Source organism: Mauremys reevesii, linkage group 9 (genome assembly GCF_016161935.1).
Source record: "Mauremys reevesii isolate NIE-2019 linkage group 9, ASM1616193v1, whole genome shotgun sequence".
In the NCBI taxonomy this organism is placed as follows: domain Eukaryota; kingdom Metazoa; phylum Chordata; order Testudines; family Geoemydidae; genus Mauremys; species Mauremys reevesii.
In genome coordinates, this window is record NC_052631.1 from 60,263,061 (window position 1) to 60,285,197 (window position 22,137).

General features: G+C 45.7%; 1 protein-coding gene across 1 annotated transcript in view; it reads left to right on the forward strand.

Moving 5' to 3' along the window:
- Window positions 1-22,137, forward strand: part of MID2 (midline 2) — a 321,117-nt gene that overhangs the window by 155,175 nt on the left and 143,805 nt on the right. Inside the window, exon 2 of the mRNA XM_039488713.1 lies at window positions 8,148-8,243. Within this exon, the coding sequence (XP_039344647.1) occupies window positions 8,148-8,243 (96 nt within the window). The remainder of the gene's footprint in view (window positions 1-8,147; window positions 8,244-22,137) is intronic.

Genomic DNA, 22,137 nt, shown 5'->3' on the forward strand with positions numbered 1-22,137 from the left:
GTTTTTAACCTATTTATTTAAACTATTGCAAACCCCAGCGTGAATAATATGATTTGGTTTAAGGATGGCTTATTTCGGTTCAGCTCAAATGCCTACTTGACTTTGGCCAAACCAAAATGAGCCTGATTCAAACCAAACTGCATGTCCACGTGGCCTTTGGTACCAGCTTAACAGATTTGGTTTAAAATCACAATTAAAAAAAAATTAAACTAGTGCAGCATTCTCATGTAAAAGCAACAAAGAATCCTGTGGCACCTTATAGACTAACAGACGTTCTGCAGCATGAGCTTTCGTGGGTGAATACCCACTTCTTCAGATGCAAGTGGTGGAAATTTCCAGGGGCAGGTTTATATATGCAAGCAAGAAGCAAGCTAGAGATAACGAGGTTAGTTCAATCAGGGAGGATGAGGCCCTGTTCTAGCAGTTGAGGTGTGAAAACCAAGGGAGGAGAAACTGGTTCTGTAATTGGCAAGCCATTCACAGTCTTTGTTTAATCCTGAGCTGATGGTGTCAAATTTGCAGATGAACTGGAGCTCAGCAGTTTCTCTTTGAAGTCTGGTCCTGAAGTTTTTTTGCTGCAGGATGGCCACCTTAAGATCTGCTATTGTGTGGCCAGGGAGGTTGAAGTGTTCTCCTACAGGTTTTTGTATATTGCCATTCCTAATATCTGATTTGTGTCCATTTATCCTTTTCCTTAGAGACTGTCCAGTTTGGCCGATGTACATAGCAGAGGGGCATTGCTGGCATATGATGGCATATATTACATTGGTGGACGTGCAGGTGAATGAACCGGTGATGGTGTGGCTGATCTGGTTAGGTCCTGTGATGGTGTTACTGGTGTAGATATGTGGGCAGAGTTGGCATCGAGGTTTGTTGCATGGGTTGGTTCCTGAGCTAGAGTTACTATGGTGCGGTGTGCAGTTACTGGTGAGAATATGCTTCAGGTTGGCAGGTTGTCTGTGGGCGAGGACTGGCCTGCCACCCAAGGCCTGTGAAAGTGTGGGATCATTCTCCAGGATGGGTTGTAGATCCCTGATGATGCGCTGGAGGGGTTTTAGCTGGGGACTGTATGTGATGGCCAGTGGAGTCCTGTTGGTTTCTTTCTTGGGTTTGTCTTGCAGTAGGAGGCTTCTGGGTACACGTCTGGCTCTGTTGATCTGTCTCCTTATTTCCTCGTGCGGGTACTGTAGTTTTGAGAATGCTTGGTGGAGATTTTGTAGGTGTTGGTCTCTGTCTGTGGGGTTAGAGCAGATGCGGTTGTACCTCAAAGAGAAACTTCAGACTTCAAAGAGAAACTGCTGAGCTCCAGTTCATCTGCAAATTTGACACCATCAGCTCAGGATTAAACAAAGACTGTGAATGGCTTGCCAATTACAGAACCAGTTTCTCCTCCCTTGGTTTTCACACCTCAACTGCTAGAACAGGGCCTCATCCTCCCTGATTGAACTAACCTCGTTATCTCTAGCTTGCTTCTTGCTTGCATATATAAACCTGCCCCTGGAAATTTCCACCACTTGCATCTGAAGAAGTGGGTATTCACCCACGAAAGCTCATGCTGCAGAACGTCTGTTAGTCTATAAGGTGCCACAGGATTCTTTGTTGCTTTTACAGATCCAGACTAACACGGCTACCCCTCTGATACATTCTCATGTAGACAGTCTCAGAGTAGCTCCACTGGTTTGCATCTCTGCCCTGCTGCACATACATGTTCAGGGCAAGAGGGATTCAGTTGGTACTTAGCAGATGCCCATGCAGTTTGATTTGCAGCTAAGAGATGTTTGATAACCCAGCTAGCAACTGAATTGATGTACATTCCTAAGGCAATAAGTGAATCTCAGAGGCTTTGTAGCTCCCTGGGCTCCTTTACCTACATGGAGAAGGCAGTAGTGTGAAGTAGGTCAGCGGGCGTTAGAATGTAAAAGTATTTGGTTCAGAGCATCCATTTATTTGGATTTAGGAAGTAACCAGTATTATGGGACGGAGCTGGGAAAACATAACGTAAAGTTGGACTGGGTGGCATAGTTGATGTTTGGAGACCAAGGAAACTGTCTCATTGATGAAACCAGGCTTGCTTTGTTGACCTGGACAATGAGTACAATTAACGCATTCCAAACCAATGGTGAATGTAGGAATGGATAGTGGTATCAGTATACTGTGTAGTTGTGCAGGAGATCAGCACTCATGAGCAGCATGGCTCACAAATAATGTGTTCAAGGATACTGGGTGATGTGGAGGGGAGGTGGGAGGAAAAGCTGCAATGTTCATATACCATCAGTTCTACTCTATATTATTATTAGTCATATTTATTGAATTATTGTCAACTTGCTCAGTGTTGGACAAGACCTTAAGAGAAAGACAGTCTCTGCCCCAGAGAGTCTGAGGTGCTGTGCACTGGGAAATCCAGACAGGGCAGGGCTGGGATGCTCACCACTTACACAAACCATCTGCCCTCCATTCTGGGGAAAGTAAAACACCTTATAAAGAAGTCTTGTCTTCCCTATCTCAGCGCTCTTCTCTTGTAGAGTTCTGTGATTTGTATATTACAGTCCCTTGTTGCTTAAAGAAATTCTGCTTGAATTTCTTATTCATTAGTCCCTTCAGGCCCCTGCTCAACTTCTGTGCAGGGAAATGCAGAGCCAGAGTCCTTTGAGAGCCCTTCCTCAGTTCTGTAATAAGCAAATCCAGATGCATTCATTTCACATCCATTTGCTGTCTTTCTAATGAAGCGTTAGATGGGGTTGGTTTTAAAGTGAATGTAGTGTGGGTGAGAGGCAGCACATGACAGCCCAGGAGACAGAGTTCCCTTTTTATATCCACTGGGGTGAGTGTCTCTGGGTGTCAAGTGCTCCAGGCATTTCCCCACCAGCAGGAAGGCTAGACACTGACCTTTCTGAAATGAAAGCTGAGATTCTCCTGACTCAAGGAGCTGTAGCTTTAAGGGCCTTGAAGTAAGGCTACTTTCCAGGGATTGTCAGTCATGGCTAGTGCCATGGTGTTGGCAGTGTTTGGGTTGGGGACACACACACTCCAGAGTGAAGGATGCAGTATAAAAACCTAGAGAGTGATACTGTAAACTGATCTGGGACCCACCAACTCCTTCCGATAAGGCCATTCAACAGCCATCCCATGATACTGACTCGTGGTCACTACCAACCTGCATTAGGCTGGATTTGAAGCAGTTACCAGGTGGAAAAAGGCTCCGCATTGCATCTCCCAGGTGAATTTTCTGGAGTAATTTTGATGGTCAAGTGTTCACATTTGAAGGTACCAGTAGACATTCTTGTGGAATATGTTAGTTAATCCAGTGATGAGGGTAAGGAACATTCAGGAAACTCCAATTATTAAGGTTACACTAGAAAGGCTAATTTGGCCACATTTCATGCCAACTTTTATAGTTTATAGTGTAGTCTAATAACAAAGGATTATATTAAAGGTTACATTTAATAAGGGAGAAAGGAATAGAAAATATTGTGTATTTCCAGCATGGCTGAGCTAACATGGCTGGAGCAAATTCAAATGTGCAGTTTCTCAATTTGTCTTGATCTCATGACCTTGATATTGCATTAACAATTGTTTCTTAAATTTTCTAATTTTGATTTGTTTTATTTTTCTTGTCTTTTTTCTCTTGCTTATTTTTTCTTAAAAGAGAAAGAAAATAGAAAAAAACTGGTGATAATTGGCTTTGTAACCTATGAGAGCTAGCAAAGCTTGTAATCTATGAACCAGCAAGCTGGCACCTAATTAACCACCTTTTATATGGAGAATGCATCTATCTTTAAGTGCACCTAGACTCCAGGGAATACTGTACTGCTCATGCTTAGGAAGTGGGTCTAAAATTGTCATATGTTTACATGCAAAGCAAAAGCTGTTGCCTTCAAAGAGGACTGTGTCCATGCCAAAGTCCAAGCTTCTGCTGTTTTTGGTGGGGGTTGGATGCAGAGAGGAAGTGTGGTTATCATTTTTAATTTAAATTAAATCTACTTATTTTGGGCCAAAGGAATTTTTCTCATACCCATGCTGCTGCTCCCCCTTTCCCCACTCCAAAAAAATCACAGTTATGCAGAGACCAAGACTGGAATATTTCAGGTCAGGAGGTAAATGCTTTGGAAAATTAGAGAGGCAAGGTGAGTGACTTAATATCTTTTATTAGTCTGTTAGTCTATAAGGTGCCACAGGATTCTTTGCTGCTTTTACAGATCCAGACTAACACGGCTACCCCTCTGATACTATCTTTTATTGGACCAGCTTCTGTTGGTGAAAAAGACAAACTTTGAGTTCCATAGACGTTCTTGTTCAGGAAAAATAGAGTATGGGAAAATAAGAGTTAAACAGAAATTATAATTTCTATAATTATAGATATAACAACTACCTGGTATAATTAGGACTTCAGGTATATTTTCTTTTTGTTTTTCAGCAAATTAAACAGAAGCAACCTATGTTTGCATTTTCATGTACTATCCTAGTCCTGGTACTAGCAATGGTCAGCCCTGTCTTTCGGCAAAGATGGTTTGAAGGACAGGAGTATCAAGAAGAGTATTTGGGACTTATTTAGTACATCCTTAGGACCTGGAACGTTGTTTTAATATCAGAGAACACTTAATGAATTGATGCCTGCTCAATATAAAGTGTTATGGATGCTATACAGGACACACACACACACACTCTCTCTCTCTCTCTCTCTCTCTCTTAGAAAGACAACAGCTTTCCAGAAGCTGGGAATGGGCAACAGGGGATGGATCACTTGGTGATTACCTGTTCTGTTCATTCCGTCTGAGGCACTGGCCACTGTTGGAAGACATGATACTGGGCTAGATGGTCCTTTGATCTGACCCAGTATGGCCATTCTTATGTTCTTACCTGTAGATCCTGGATTCCTGAACAGCTATTTCAGAATTTCATGTAATGAAGGATTTAACTGAAAACTCACTTCTCCCACCCTCCTTGCCCCTCCTCAACAGCATTAGACCATTAAAGAAGATCAACTCCCATTTCAGCGCAGAAACTCCAGTGTAGCTAAGTCAATGATGAGAAAGATAATTAGCATGTTAAATGCTCAGTGCTTTATTCAAATTATGTTTAATAATATTGAGCTATAAGAAAACAGTGGCAAAAACTGTTAACAGCTGGCTTTTTCATTATCAACGTAGGTTTGTTTTGCATAGCATTTTCAGCTTAATGAAAGCTGCCTGAGTTTCATGTCATTTTTCAATCCTATTTCTTTATTATCTTTTTCAGCCATTGGCTAGCAATTCGCAGGATTGCAAATGAGCTCTGAATATTTTAGGAGCCAGTGGGTTTCAGGAATTAATGATTTGCCTGTATTTTATGACTGTGATTCAAGTTCCATTGGCTAACCAGCCCCAGAATTATATGTGCATGCAGAGGGAATCCTTGTTTATGGGACTGTTGGAGTCTTGCTGGGAGCTATGGGCCGCAGTTCCAAGCCAAGTACGGATAAAACACCATGGGGGATTCTCTTTCGGCTCTGAAGCTTCAAATATTAATAGGGTATCATTTTCATGACAAGTATTGCAACAGGTTGTGAGCACTTTGTTATAAAACATTTTATCTTAGTGGAATCACATATTTTAATGGAAATGTGATGTCATTTAAATTATTGATATCCAAAAGCACAAGTCCACTGTGTGTCCACAGATATTGAAATAGTTTCAAATGGGCTCTCTTCTAGCTGCTCCTATGTCTGTTAGATTGCATTCATCTCCATAAATATTACATCAACCAGCACACCAAGACCGATGTGGCAGCAAACCAGCATTTAGCGTAATAGGCAGCAAGTGGAAGCAAGATTGCAAACTGTCTCAGTTCATCTAAATGGCCCAGGCGTCCACACAAAACCTTCTAGTTGTGGTTAGCCACAAATGACTTTTTTATTTTGCTATAATATTAACAACCCCCCTTCAGAAATTTGACAAAGAGTTCATCGCATGTAGGGATTGGCATGTACCCTAGGGACTCAGGAGGTCTCCCGGGAGAGAATGTGGGCCAGCTTTTGCTCTTGCACTAGGGTAAATCCACAGCCAGTGAAGTTGTTCTGGATTTACACCACCGTCTTTGTTCTGTGTTTGTACAGTGCCTTGCACAATGGGCTCCTAGGTGCCACTGCAATACAAACAGTAAATATAGCTGAAAGCACAGCTTGCTCCAAATGTTTTCAGTCTTTCATTTCAGTGCTTTTGGGGTTTTGTGGGGTTGGTGGTGCGAGGGTACCAGGGATTTGTTTAGCCTGGGGCTAACATACCTGTTCCTCACTACTTTACTATAGTGATCTGCCCGTCACAATAGGCAAAGTAAGGAAAACATTCCTTGAGAACTTATTAGAGTTTGATTTAAAAGTATTTATTGTATATATCTGGACACATTATGTAGACAATTTGTATTTGAATGGTTACAAAGCTTTAACTTTAATCTCAGCAGTCTAAAGTAATTAAATAATAATTGTCTCGCCTCCCCATACTCTGATGCATTTATAATTTCCCACAACTGTGAAAATTTAAATAAAAATTAAAAAAATGCTTAAAAATAAACATTGACAAAATTATTTAAAAAAAAAGGAAATTGAATTCTGCCAAGCCTACCTATATGTATTGCTATATGAAAGGTGGGAAAAATAGGTGTGTGGTTTTTATGGGTTTTATAATGTTCAAAGGAGCCTGAAGCTATTTAACAAAAAACGGTTTGCTTTTTACTTTAGAAATATGAGGAATATCAAGTCTGGTCTGCCCTGTTTTTGTTGAAGGACTCTTTGGTAACAATGTGAGATTCCTCTGCTTGCAGTTGGAAGGGAGAAAAGATGGGGAGATGTATCTTTAACAAAAGAGCTTTTCTTCCAGGTGTGTTAGGACATTGGAGTTGTATGCTGTAGCTATTAACATAAGTGCAGTGTGTTTAGTGTCTTGACTCTCACTTCACTTTCCCATACTCAGCATCTTTTGATGTCATAACAGAGCTGCCAACCCCAATTATTTAAAATCAGGTGCCAGGTCCCCAAAAATCATGACAGTTAAAAAATATGGTGTTCTTTTTATTTGCCTTCTGGTTTTTGAGCCTATAGGGGTCCTGTTTTTCAGCTTTGCTCTGCAACCTCAACGATTAGAAATGTATGTGTGTTGCGTCGCGGTGCCTCTCAGGCGGGCACGGACAGAGCCCAGCAATCAATGTGATTGGTAGCAAAGTCATTTATTTCTCTCCAGCATGCTCTTATATACAATTATGGCAGGTAATCAAGCAATTGCTAATTGGTTAATAAGATACACACAGGCACAGCTATAACTTCATTGGATAATTGTCATTCTATACAACCTCCTGATTTATTATCCTGTTTACTGCCTACTGGCAGATGAGAACCAGCCCAAGGCCAGCATCTCACTACACAATTCACAGCCTAAATTAGCCCGTCCTTGAGGCCTAGACATGGACAGCTTCCCACAGTCCCATCTGCCAAGTTAGCAATAGATTCCCACATATGTGTTTTAAAAAAACCCTCATATAATCTCATGACTTCAGGAGCTTGGGCTTTTAGAAATTCTGCTCATATCATGGGGAAATTGCAAGAGCTGGAATAATCGATTAGTTCTCCTGCTGTGCATAGAGTTTTCCAGGAAAGTCAGGGGAGTCAAACTTAGTTTTGTACATTAAAACACAAAAAGAAAAATCAAGGCAGGGTTAAAAACCCACCTCCCAAATTCCAGGCCTTGGTCATAAATAAAGTAATAGAGGAGGCACAAACAATCCCTCCTCTGTGCTGATGACCTTTAAGGATGCAGGCTGCATTGCCAAACCCTGTGGGCTACTTGCACTGTGCTGCCCTCTAGCCACCCATGAAAGTTACTGTAGCTGTCAACCTGGGATAATAAAATAACATTAGCTTTGGCTTAGAAGCAGGTTATTGTGCCTCCCTTTTCTACATGAAGCGGCATTCCAGCATTCTGTGGTAGCTGCAAATGGCCCAGGTGGAAGCTGCCAATGCAACCAAGCATCTCTGCCCAAAGCCGTTAATGTGTGTGTGTTTTGTCATCAAACATGATCACTGGATAATGTTCTGAGATGTTCCTAATCTGTGGAGCCGGTTCTCCAGCTCTGCTGATGCTTACACTCTCTTTTTTTAATTCCTGTTTTTGTGCCGGCAGCAAACCCTGGAGACGAACCTCACCAACCTGGTTAAACGCAATAGTGAACTAGAAAACCAGATGGCCAAGCTGATACAGATCTGCCAGCAGGTGGAGGTATGTGGTGGCAATGCTTCAGAGATTGGGGGTCTGTGCTGGCTGAGGGGTGCATGATACCTGCCTGCAGCATGGGAACACTGAATTGGGAAGAGGGGTTATTTAGGATGATGATAGGGGGGCAATGGGGTGAAATTTGGAAAGGGATCATGCCAGGGAAAGCCCTGGTGTGAGATGAATGAGGCTGCAGAATGGTGTCCCAGGGGCAATGGCAGAAACCTCATAATTCGATTCACTTAAATCTAGGCAGGACAGACTACTGGTAAATAGAATATCAGGGTTAGAAGGGATCTCAGGAGGTCATCTAGTCCAAGCCCCTGCTCAAAGCAGGACCAATCCCCAAATCACCCCCTGAGGGATTAAACTCACAACGTTGGGTTTAGCAAGCCAATACTCAAACCACTGAGCTATCCCTCCCCACATTACAATGAGCAAACTGCACTCATAATGGGGGAGGTGGCCTAATAGTATGATCCCTCTAACTGAGATTGTTCTGTGCAATTCTCCCATGGCAGCTGGATGTTGGGAGTTGGACGGTGTCCCTGATGAGTGGGGGCATGCACTGCCTGACCACTGTGGGTACGTCACCCTCTCGCGATGTAGGGAGATTAGTTGATACAGGGAGGTGTAGTTTACATCTCCTTGCCCCAGCTTGGGCCAGTCTGGCCCAATATAGCTAGACCTGTGAGCCAGTAAAGTGTCTGAGACAATTTCCTGGGAGAAGATAGAGTTTGTCTGGAGAAGGGCAAATGGAAGTGGCTGATGGACCATAAACAGAATAATTATAACTGTACTGTGGAGAGAAGTATGGAGTAGGCTGCATGGGATCTGCCCTGGAGTCTGTCCTCTTAACTGCCTTCATACGTGCTGTGGAGGAAGCAGAAACCCGTATGCAGTGAGAGCTGGAGAGACCATATCGTAAAACACAGGGGTTAGAGGACAAACAAGCAACAATCAATGAGATGAGAGGTAGCATAGATAGTTGCAGAGGGAACGCCTTCCAATCCCAATCCTACAAGGTGACGTGTGCATGTGAACACCTGCTGTGTGGGCTCAGGGCTCAAGTGGGGAAGTAGGAAGGAAGAAGGAATTCTGTGCTATTCGGAATTTGAGTGCTGCTGCGTGGACACAAACTGGTCTATGTTGCTTGTGGGTGGTTGCGGTTGTGATGGGTTGGACCCCATCCTGGGGCACCACCTGATATGCTGGGGTCTCACTGAGCCCACCCTTTCCACCAGCCTGGGTTTCCTCACCCTGTTTTTGCTGTGCTAGGCTCTCAAGCCTTCTCCAGTGCACGTGTGCGCACACACATTGAAATCAGCTCTGTGTGGGAAGACTTAGGAGAATGGCAAGCACTCATGTGCACACCTCCTTAGTCTCTTTACAGTCTAAGCCCCTGTTCTCAGCCTGGATTCATCCCTTGCCTTCCCATAGCTTAGTTCCTTGGTTTCTTCAGGAGCTTTCAGCAGTCTTCCTTCTTGGGTGGAGAGGCAAATGGAGAGCCCCAATTGCCTTGCTTCCCAGCCTTAAACAGTATTTACATGAGGTGGGAAGCCTTTGTTTCCAGTGGAAAAGTACCAGCAATGTCCCAGGTGGTATTTTGTACCAGGTGACCTTATCACCTGACCTTGCAGTGTCAAAGCATCCATGAAACAAGGTTTATTTGTAATGTCCACAGGAAGGAACTCCAGGGAAGATGGGAGATGCACATCTTCGAAGACTCATTGTTTTTTCCTAATGGCCCTTTAAGGCTGATTGCTTAGTCTGGTGGCTGTTTCCCAAGTTGTAATTGGTACATAGACAATATTCCTAACTTCAAATACAGAAATGATACATGCATAAAAATTGGATAAACACATTCAGTAAATCATATCCTTTCCAACGATACCTCATACTACCCATCTTGCATAAAGCATGTCTTAGTTATGCCATATTCATATAATAACCATATTTCTGCAAAGAATGAGGTGTAATGTTATAGTGGTGTCTATGCCACTAACTGGTTATAGAATCCTGATAATCGTCATGGCTGCTCTGGGCCACTGGACAGGGTTGCCAACTTGCTTATTGCACAAAACCAAACACCCCAGGCCCTGTCCTGCCCCACCCCTTCTCTGAGGCTCCGCCACCACTTACTTCAGTCCCCCTCCCTCCATTGCTCACTCTCCCCCACCATCATTCACTTTCACTGGGCTGGGGAAGGGGGTTGGGGTGTGGGAGGGAGGGAGGGCTCTAACTGGGGGTGCAGATTCTGGGGTGGAGCTAGGGTGCAGAGGGGAGAGGTTTGGCGTGCAGAGGTTTGGGGTGGAGAAGTCTGGAGAGGTTTGGGGTGCAGGAGGGGGCACCAGGCAGGGGCCAAAGGCTTGAGTGCGGAAGGTGGCTCAGGGCTGAGGGTTGGGGTGGGGGGGTGACCGGTGTAGGGTCTGGGAGGGAGTTATGGTGCAGGAGGGAGTTCCAACCTGGGGCAAGGGGGTTGGGGTGCAGTCTCCAGCCAGGCAGCACTTACCTCAGGCAGCTCCTGGTTCATAGCTCAGAGGTGCTAAGGCAGACTCCCTGCCTGCCCTGGCACCGTGCAGCTCCTGGAAGCGGCTGGCACGTCTGGCCCTTAGGTGGAGGCATGGCCAGGTGGCTTGGCATGGTGCATACTGCCCACGCCTGCAGGCGCTGCCCCTGCAGCTCCTATTGGTTGCGGTTCCTGGCCAATGGGAATGACGGAGCCGGTGCTTGGGGTGGGGTCAGCACACGGAGGTTCCCTGATTGCCCCTGCGTCTAGGAGCCACAGGGACATGCTGGCCGCTTCCTGGAGCTGTGCGGAGCCAGGGCAGGCAGAGAGCCTGCCTTAGCCCTGCTGTGCTGCTGACCGGACTTTTAATGGCCTGGTCAGCAGTGCTGACCGGAGCCGCTAGAGTCCCTTTTCAACCGGGTGTTCCAGTCGAAAACTGGATGCCTGGCAACCCTAGGACTGAAGGGTGCTGCTGAGGGCTGGGAGGGTAATGAGTGGCACATGATCTCACAGTGTGAAGCTCTAGCAGAGTCAAGCCAGTGCTGTATTGGGATACATCACTTAGGAAGTGGTCCCCAAACTTTTTACCAAAGCAACCCTTTCCCCTTCCCCCTGACCCCCCACTGCCTGTTGTCTCTTTCTGTGACCCAGCATTCCATAAATGCACCCTTTGCCCTGGCACCACAAGACTAGTCCTGACCCGGCCCACTCTGCACTCATCCTGCAGTGGCAGCTCCTGTCCCACAGTGCTCAGCCCAATGCCCCACTCCAGGTACTGTGACCTGGTTCATGGGGTCTCAGCACCACTCATGTTTGGCTGGGTCACCCCTCCGCACCAGGCTGGGAGAAGTGTGTGTTTGCCTTGGTCATGGCCCAGGGATGGGTTAATCCAGCCCTGGATATGGCAACTAATCTAGAACCTTCCCACAAGCCACAGTTTGGGAAACACTGAAATAGGTGACTCAAGATCTTCTGACTCAAAACCTGTTTGTCAAATTTGTTGTAGACACAAATTTCATACATGACTCCATAAATATTGCAATGATTATGAAGATCAGGATGACATAAGCTTTTGTTAGCTATCTTACATTATATTCTCACTGGATAAATACTAGGAAAGCAGTGTGTTAGGTGTAGTGAGTTTGGTACAGCTGTTAGGAGCCTTGACACAGAGTATTGACTCCTTTCCCAACTGGTACCAATTGACCTCAGTGTCACACAAAGGAGCTTGGGAGGGTGGGGGTGGAGGGGAAATGTGGAAATTGCTGGGCAATGTGATGGGGACTAAAAGGAGGAAGACTGGGACTAGTAATAGTTGAGGGGAGACTGAGACTAGGACTGGCTGGGCAAAGAGACAAGGATCAGAAACCTGGGACTTGGTAGGCAAGGAGAATGATGATGGCTGAGATGATGGCCCAGGAGTGGGGAAGAGACAGGAGTGGTACAGGGACAGGTTGGGGCAGAAGGGGTCAAGTTTGAGGGAAAGAGGCAGAGTCTGAGCCCCTTAAAGTACACTTCCATCCAGAATCTGGAATGGAACCAAAATCCCTGAGTTTCACCATTTCTCTGCTGTCAGCAAATATCTGTGAAACCCACTGGCAAAGTTTATGGCTCACCCCTCTCTAGTTGCTGGTCCACACAAAGGATGACAACCTAATATTGCTATTAGTTACTCTTAGTTCAAGTGGCAGAGTCTGTGCAGTGGATTTAAAGATTCCAGCCTTGCTGATGAGCCACATGGGTATACCTTTTCAGTTTTCTTTTTTTAAAAACCTAGGAAATTTACACACCAAACCTACATTCAAAGATCATTACTGTGGTTGCAAAGTCAAGCACTCAAAAGTTAGGAAATGTCAGAATTAGGAAAACCTTAGTTCTACCCCTTGTGCATGTGCATTATGACACCATCTTTAATCATATGATCACATACTAATTTTTCCACAGGCTGCCAGCCTCATTCAGTGCACAGGATGGACCTGTTCTTGTGATGAATTGGGGGTATATGGTGAAGGAGGCTGTTGTCGTTCATTGCAGAAGTTGGATAGCGTGTAGTGAATGAGGCAGGAGATTGCAGAAAGAGAAGGGATGGTCTGATGGTGAAGGCAGTTGAATGCTGCCCTGGAAAACTGGATTCTGTCCCTGTCTTTACCAAAGAGTTCCTATGCGATTCTGGGCAAGTCGCATAAACCAAACTTTTCACAGATGGTCACTAACTGTGTGTTCCTCATTTTCTGGGTACCTGATTTTAGACCTTGGGGTCTGAAGTGCTGAGTTCTCACAGCAACAACTGAAATCAATAGGAGCTAGGCTTTGAGCATACAAAGTGCTGTATAATGCTATGTGATCCCAAAAATCCAGTCCTAGATTTCTCATTTCAGGTCCCCAATCTTTAATGGAGGCGTTTGATGTTAATCTCTGCTTCAGTACACCACCTGTAAGATATCATCACCACTCCTCTTACAGGATCATTGGGAAGAGAAATTAACAAATATTTGTGAAGCCTTTGGATACCCTAGTGATGAGCGCCACAAGAAATTAATCATTCTGTCTCCAGAGCAGGGTTTGAAGAGTGTGCAAAAAGTAAGGCAGGGGCAACACCCTGAAGAATGTGGCTAATGCAAGATTTTGAAAAGCTGCTCGTTGAGTGAGCACCATATATTCTGTGCACTGAATGAGGCAGGAATCCTATGGAAAAAATAGTATGTAATAATGCAATCAAAGACTATATCATGGTGCGTATGCACAAAGGAGCAGAATTAAAGTTGCACAGGAAACCTTAATTCTGGCATTTCTCTGCTGCTGAGTGCCTGACTTTGCAACCTTGATAATGTTTTCTTGATGTATTTTGAGTGTGTATAATTATATGACAACATTTGAGACACTAGAGAGAATGTGAGACAGAGTGATAAAGATGGTGAGAGGATTGGAGCACATGGCTTAACAAAAGAGAGACGAAGGCAAATGAATATGTGCAGCTTGGAGAAGCAGGGACAATGGGTAAGTGATAACTGGAAGTGCTTGAAAGGGAATGACACAAAAGGGGCAGAGGTTGAAGGTGGTGAAATGGGTGGGGAATGTAAGCTGGAGCAGTGGCCTGGAATTAAAGCAGGATGGGTTTCAATTGGAGTCGGCCCTATTCCAGGAGGGAGGTTGAACAGCATTTGCCAAGGGATGTAGATGCAATGGAGGCATCAACATGGGAGGTGTCTGAACGCAGAGTAGCAAGAATGTTTACAGTAAGAGAGGATGAGAACAGCCTTCCCTAGTGAAGGAGGAGATGCGCTACATAACCCAGGAGAGCCCTTTCCAACAAGCCATTTTCTCTGTAATTCTGCGGCTGTTATATTTCAGCTGCTGACACTCGCGCATCGATAGGCAGGCAGCTTGCCACAATTATGGGTAATTATTTATAGACTCATAGACTTTAAGGTCAAAAGGGACCATTATGATCATCTAGTCTGACCTCCTGCACAAAACAGGCCACAGAATCTTACCCATCCACTTCTATGTCTGAGTTATTGAAGTCCTCAAATTGTGGTTTGAAGACCTCAAGCTGCAGAGAATCCTCCAGCAAGTGACCCATGCCCAATCTGCAAAGGAAGGCGAAAAACCTCCAGGGCCTCTGCCAATCTGCCCTGGAGGAAAATTCCTTCCCGACCCCAAATATGGCGATCAGTTAAACCCTGAGCATGTGGGCAAGACTCACCTGCAAGCACCCATTTGACATACCTGGCCCCTTTGCAAAACTACTGAAACCTTGTGGGAAACAAAAGAAACAATATCTGCTTAGGACAAGCAGTCTCATTGTTTTCCTCACAAAATGAAGGGGATGTTTGTTTGAAAACAATGAAAAGACTTAGAAGGCGGTGACAATGCAAATGAGAGCGTGTTTGGGAAGCACACTGACAATGCAGGGATGAGCAAGTGTCATACTCCAGCCTGTCAATAAACTAGTGTGTTTTGTTCTCTGCAAGATTTCAATTCTTACTACACCTCAAACCATTGGTTTGTCCTAATGCATCCCAGCAGAGTCTTCTGATGGCGGCATGAGCATAAGCCCAGCTTCCCAGGCCTTTTGCAGTGCGAGGAGGGCACCTAGCCATCCCTTTGCCCTGTTCACACGCCCATGGCAATGTTGTGTGGAAGTCACAGGCAGTCATGCTAGGCAATCAATCCTGCTATGTACACTGGGACAAAACCCCTCTTGAACCCTGTCCGTGCTATGACTGTGCATCCTACAAACCAAGTCTTTTAAAAAGTCATTTAAAAGAATGTTGCAACATGGCATATCCATCCAAAGAGCCATGGTATGTAGATGACTGGAGTGGGCTCTGCCAGCTCTGTGCCCTCTGATACCCCGCCCCTCAAAATAGAAATCATTCTGGGGCATGTCAGGAACAAAGGGAAACCTGGAAAATGTTATGGTCCACTGTAATCCAGCCCCCAGTACTTCATCTAGCTCGTTGCAGTTGTTGGACACCAGAGTCTAGAGCCTAGACAGGGAGGGGTCAGGGACTAATCCAGTTGGTTCATGACAAGCTTTCCTGTTCCCCCTGCATACCTCCTCTCCAGCTCAATCACACTGCTGTGTGATGGAGCACAGCACCGCGCCCCCTGCCCCCACATTGCCCAGGACACCCCCCACTCTCGCTTCACCCCAGCCCAGCAACGGCTTTCCTAGCATGAGGGCAAGTGTCATCCCAAGCCTGAGGAAAGAGACATAGTTCTGTACTCTCACCGTCTTACTCTGCTGGGTTATGCATGCCTAGGCTGTGTGGGAAAGGTGGGCTGCTGAGCCCAGAGGGGCTGGTTGCACTGGGGGTTCTGAGGTAGTGATGCCCATTTTGGAATTAGCAGTTTGTCCCTTTAAGGAACAATAGGAGAGCAATGAATAAGACCCAACTGAGCCACAGTGTCTGCAGCCTTAGGAGCATGCATGGAGTAGGGTGGGGGAAATGTGTCCCACAGTCCATTTCAAATGGGGAATTCGCTATCACCATGGGTTATCACAATGGAGGAGAACATGAGCTAGCAGCACACCTTCTGGGAGAGGACTCAGTGTTCCAAGTGATCTGGAATCCCCAGCAGGGCAGGCTCTGGACACAAGGGAGGGTTGGAATTTATTTGTCAAAACTGTGTTTTGATGGAAAATTGGGTTTTCAATTAAACAAAATTTATGCAAAAAAAGTTTTGCTTTCTGCAGAAAATTTCGGGTTTTTTTCCATAGAAGGTTTCTTCTCTAATAAGCCAGGATTCCCTGGCAGCTGAATTACATCTTCTGTAATGCACCATGGCCAGGAATTGCATGATGCAAATCATTCCCTCAAGGGGGGAGGGATAGCTCAGTGGTTTGAGCATTGGTGTACTAAACCCAAGGTTGTGAGTTCAATCCTTAAGAAAGCTACTTAGGAATCTGGGACAAAAAATGGTCCTGCTAGTGAAAGCAGGGGGCTGGACTAGATGATCTTTCAAGGTCCCTTCCAGTTCTAGGAGATTGGTATATCTCCAATTATTCACCTAAATGGGAGACCAGGGTGCATTATGGGAGCTGTAATCAAGAGGGGCAAAGTGAGGACACAAGGAGCAAACTACAACTCCCATGAAGCTCTGCAACTCCAATTTTTAGCCAAAAACCTGATTTTGTGGTTTTGGTAAAAAGTCAGAATTTCCTGTGAGGGGATAAATTACTCAAAACATTTTTTTTTCATTTCTGTCAAAAATTTCCCACCGGGGAGGGAGGGGGCCACAAATGTGGACCAGCTGCACTGGATACATTTCCATCACTGTCTTGCCCCTGGGGCATTCAGTGTGGCCTTCCTGGAGAGTCTGAGGCTATTTCTACACTTAAAATGCTACAGTGAGACGTCACAGCTGCAGCTGTGCTACTGTAGCGCTTCAGGGTAGACATTCACTACAGTGATGGGATGTAATTAATCCACCTCCCCAAGAGGTGGTACCTAGGTCAATGGAAGAATTCTTCTGTCAATTCAGCGGTGTATGTACCAAGGGCTAGATTGGCATAGCTGCATCTCTCAGGGGTGTGGATTTTTCATGTCCCTCAGAGATGTAGCAATACCAAGGTAAGTTTGCAGTTTACAACAACTCTGAGACTCTCACAATCTCATTAAAATGAGATTTATTAGTCAGAGTCAAAGGTAGTGTTGCCAGGGTCTGTTTTTTTACTGGAAAGTCTGGTCGAAAAGGGGACCTGGCAGTGTCCAGTCAAAAAATCCAGTTACCATGGGCAGGATGGGAGGCGCTGGGCAGGGCCGGCTCTAGGTTTTTTGCTGCCCCAAGCAAAAAACATTTTTGGCTGCCCCCGTCCCAGCCCTGGGCTCCCCCCCGCAGCCCCCCTGCTGCCCCAGCCCTGGGCTCCCCTCTTCCCCCCCACCAGTGCCCCCCACACACACCTCCTGCCACCCCAGCCCAGGGCTCTCTCCCCCCGCACCTGCACCCTCCTTCCGCCGCAGCCCTGGGTCACCGGTAACTCGCTCCCAGGCTGGTCATTCAGCAGGAATTTTGGATGTGAACAAAACACAGACAGGATTGGTTCCCATATGGTTACAGAGTTGCAGTAAAGTGGAACAATTTTCAGCTTGTGTGATTGGAGGGTATCTGGATGCATATTATAAGACTGACCTCCATAAATAAGGAAAAGTTGAGGTGCCTTTATTATTCTTTTGTTCCACTCTTTCTTTCTATGGGGAATTTGCCAATGCAATATCACTGTCTTCCTTTAAAACAAACAAACAAACAAAAAGGCAATGGCTGTTGAAAATAGCAATTCCAGTCCTAATAACCACTGGGAAGCATTTCTTGTTCAATTTTATCCTACTTTTCTACAGCAAGTTACAGTGGATCAGTGTATTTGATTTGGGAGAAATGAACTAACAGCTGCCCAAACTGAGCTTGAGCACTCCTGAATTTTGAGGTGTTCAAATCTGGAAGGCAGGTGCTGGGTGTGTGTGTGGGGGGGAGCTGTGGGCTCCGCGGGGGAGCACGGCAGCATGTATGCAGCAGCATGTCTGGCACTGCGCGGAGCCAGACATGCTGGTCTGAGTGGCATGGTAAGGGGGCTAGGGGGCTGGAGAAGGGGTAGGGGGTTCCGGAGAGGCAGTCAAGGGACAGGGAGCAGGGGGGGTTGGATGGGGTGGAGGTTCAGGGGGAGCAGTCAGGGGCAGGGAGAAGGGGGGTTAGATGGGTCAGAGGTTTGGGGGGGCAGTCAGGGGACAGGCAGTGGTTGGATAGGCATGGGAGTCCCAGGGGTTTGTTAGGGGACAGGAAGGGGGTGGGGTCTCTGGAGGGGGCAGTTGGGGACAAGGAGACGGGAGGGGGCAATCAGGGGACAAGGACCAGCAATGCTTAGATAGGGGGTGGAGTCCTGGGGGGCAGTTAGGGGCAGGGGTCCCGGGAGGGGGTGATCGGGGGGGGGTTGGATGGGTTGGGGTTTCTGTGGCGGGGGGCAATCGGAGGGAGTGGATGGTGGCAGGGTGGGGCTTCCCTCCCCTGGAGTGTCCTGTTGTTTGAATGTTAAAATATGGTCTCCCTACCATTCACAGCACGCTGCTGCATGAGCTCCCCCTCCTTCCTTTCCAATTGGTAGTGGCCAACAGAATGCTGGGAAATGTAGTTCTTTCCCTGCTTCAGGGCTGGCTCTATAGGCAGGGAGCTAACCAAGAAACTACAGCTCCCAGAGCCCCCTCTTGGTTCTCAGCTCCTATGCCGCCCCTGCAAATGGGCTTCCCCAAGCAGGTGCTTGCTTTGCTGGTGCCTAGAGCCGCCCCTGGCACTGGGTCATTCACCTGTGCCAGGGCTGCCTCCTACCTGCATCTTATGGGCAGGCAGGCAGCAGGCTGCAGCTCCCATCCCAGCCCTGGAGCAGAGGGAGCCAAGCTGGGAGTGCAGGGGGGAGTGAAGAGGATCAAGTGCTGAGGGAGGGGGAAGAGAGGAGCAAGCAGGGGGTGGGGCCTTGGGGGAAGAGGTGGGGCAGGGGAATCCTGTTTTCAGAAATTAGAAAGTTGGCAACTCCTAGTCAAAGGAGGTCTGGTCAAAACCAAAGAAACAATCCCCTACATAGACCTATCCTGATCCTACAGAGCTCTGCCAGAGGGTCCCCATTGTGGCATTACATGACAGTTCCATCTCTAACATGTGTCATCTCTCTCCTCTCTGACCCCTCTGGCTGGCAGTCTGTCAGGGTATGTCGACACTGGAGTTTTTGGTAATTGATTGCTGATTAACTGGTGGTGGTTAACGCCTCTAGAAAGGCTTCTCCAGACACTACCTAGATGTTTGTTCCAGGCTACAGTACTCTTCTACTTTCAAATATGAATGACACCAGGTCAGACTGCTGATGAGTGTTGGGCAGACCCATTGTCAAGGTCACAGAATACAGATGTTTCCAAGAAAGAAGCAGTAGGATGAGGTAGACTGTCTTCTCCCCCTCTGCATTCTCTAAACATACTGGGTTTTTCCCATCGTGCCTAAATTGTTTCCTTCCTCTTTTCTCCCTCTCCTCCGAAAACATTATGAAACTGCACCCTTCCTGCTCTCAGAAACCAAGATTAGAATTTCCATAGGCTGAATTCTGTAGCCAAGCAGTGGCTTTTGCAGGCAGGCCAGCAGCAATTGGAAAATGTTTTGTATTGAGAATCAGAGGAAAAGAGATCACCTTTAATCCCATTGAAGAAAGGGACTGATCTGACCTTGCTACTCTGACCACTTGATCTATAAAATTCTTTGTCTTGCTGATTAGCAATCAGGCATCCTTTGTTTGCATTTCCAAGGGAAACCTCTGTAGAATGCACACCCAATAGAAAGTGCATGCCAACAGATTAATGCTTCCTCTTGGCTATTACTGCATGAACCAGGAGTTCATAAATAAGGAGCCCTGAAGGGAAGAAAGTGGTTAATAACGTATTGTTCTTTCAAAGTGCATAACAATTAATAGTAAATTAGTTTATTTTGTTTGCTGAGGTGATTCATGGAGAGAGACCATTGCAATTAGTTTCTTCCTAATGGGCTATTGATTTTCAGTTACTAAATTAAGCAGCAGTTCTTCAAACAAGTTCCTTTAAAAAGAATGAAGACATTGATCTACTGCAGGGATCTCGGAAATGGATTTAGGTTATTTTTGTTGATACTTCAGCAAATTTGTCGTGAAGGTTATTTATCTAGTTGAGTTACATTTCCCCGGGCCGAGATGCCTCCCCCCTCACACTTGCAGTAGATAGACTGCTCCTACTACTTGGCCTTGCTATAACTTTCAATGCAGCTGCTGACCACAAGCTGCTCAGGGACTAGCTGCAGCCACAGATGGACACAGAACTATAGTGGCTCCAATCATCCCTTTCCAATAGGACCCAGAGAGTGGTGATGGGTGCACTGCTTCTTACCTGGAGTCCCACAAAGACCCCACTGCTTGAGAGCACCGGGAGAAGTGCTGAGGCTCCCCGACCAGCCAGCTCTGAAACTCTGCAGGTTTTAGCTAAATCATGTCCCTGTTCTTTGACCAGCTCCACTCTTAATCCAGGAAGGGGAGACAAGAAGCAAATCTAGTCAGGCCCTCCCCATGCAGAGGTAATTTACTTGTGACAGCTGTAATGGACATTAAAGAAAATCCTGAGAGAGAGTGAGCAATCTATGTGAACTTGCTTTTGAATGATGCTTTGAGCTTTGTTCTTGCTCCAGTTTTACAGAGATGCGATTCCAGTGGCTTTGTGCCTTGGCACCTTTATCTCAGAGAAATAACCTGGCATTAATCCAAGAAGTGCGGCTGTTCCTGTTGCCTCTCTATGACTGGCTGAGGATAGTCTCCACAAGGGAAGGTTTTTCCTCTAATGGGCATCCTTCTAGCCATGTTCCCAGGGCTCCTTCTCTCCCTCCTGTCTGTGCCCCTCACTGTAGCTCATGACAGAGAGTACTAGTAAGGGGGAATGAAGAGTGAATGGATTTTTGCAAGCAGAATATTCAGAGCAAGAGCTGTAACTTCACTAGGCAAAATGAAAGTGACTAACAGTCAAACTTTTTATAGGTCAGGGTATGACTCAAAGGCCCTGCCGGGGATGGAAGAGGGACACATCTGGATATGTCAATGTCTTCAGTTTGTGAAAGGTGGTCATCTAGGGGATTTATATCTAGAGCTGCTGGTAGGCTCTGTATGTTCAGCTTTCTGAACTGTGCAATGAGTAAATGACAAGATTTTTTGACCTTATGTTAGATCCCCAAGTGAGATCAGCTCCTGCATTAACTATTGCTCACATTTTATAGGTTGCCCTTAAGGTCATCTGCATCAGTCCTATCTGTGAAAGGCTGGCTCCCAATCCTGAAGCTGAGCGGACTGTGTGGCCAATCCTGATCCAGTAGTAGGGAGTAGATGTAGAGTTAATATTAGACATGTTTTAAACAAAAGATCGTCCTGCAGGGAAACAAAAGTAACTAAATCCAGGTGTTGGCCAGTGCAGAGAGCAAAGGAGGGGGCTGTGTGTGAGAGAGATTTGTTGGACAGGGGAGTAGGGGAGTGAGAGTTCACTTCTAGTGAAGACTGTGACTCGTGTTTTTATTTTTATGTTGGGAAGAGGCGTTAGATATTTATCTCTGTCAAACAGGTCAGCAGTGTTCAAAGCCCTTTTCAAGGAAATATATGTCTCCACCATGCTCTTCTGAATGAGTGAGATACTTTGTCAGCCCTGCCCATGGCTTTGAGTTCACCCCTGGGATTTATAACAAATTTCCCTGAGATAAATTAAGTGGTTTGATATATTTTTTAGATCCTGGAAGTCTAGGCTGTAGTTTTCTACTTCATTTGGAAGTTTTAAGCTTTGTCAATCATTCCTCATAAAAAACACAGTTGAAATAAATTTCTCTGTCTTAATAAACTATGCCTCCCTAGCCTCCAGAGGCAGCATTTGAGAAAGAACATTCAAACATGGAGCAGAAAATATCTTTGCTATTCTAGATCTACTCTACAGGCTTGGGTTCAATGGATTCTACCTTACAAAGTCTTCCTTGCCATTGTATAACTAGGCACCAGTGACTCCTAATTATACTGTTCAGTCTCTTGTTCAGCTTAATTCCTAAATTCTACCCAGAAAGCTGTATTACTAGAATACCAGTTAAGTATTAAAAAGCCAGGAAATAACATTAGTGCTGAACATGCAACCTTAATTGTGCCCCGGGTGTATATAATAATATGATCCCATATTATTCCTGTATACTCCAAGCAAACAGCATTAGTCTGAGTAATTTATCTAAAAAGTATACTGTAAACCAAGTGTACTCGATGCGCTATAGGTTGAGAATAACCATGCAGAAGAATAGTGAAAATTTGCTAGTTCACAGGTAGTTTTACAGTTAACTACCTCAGCCTCTTGATTACACTGGAGGGACGTT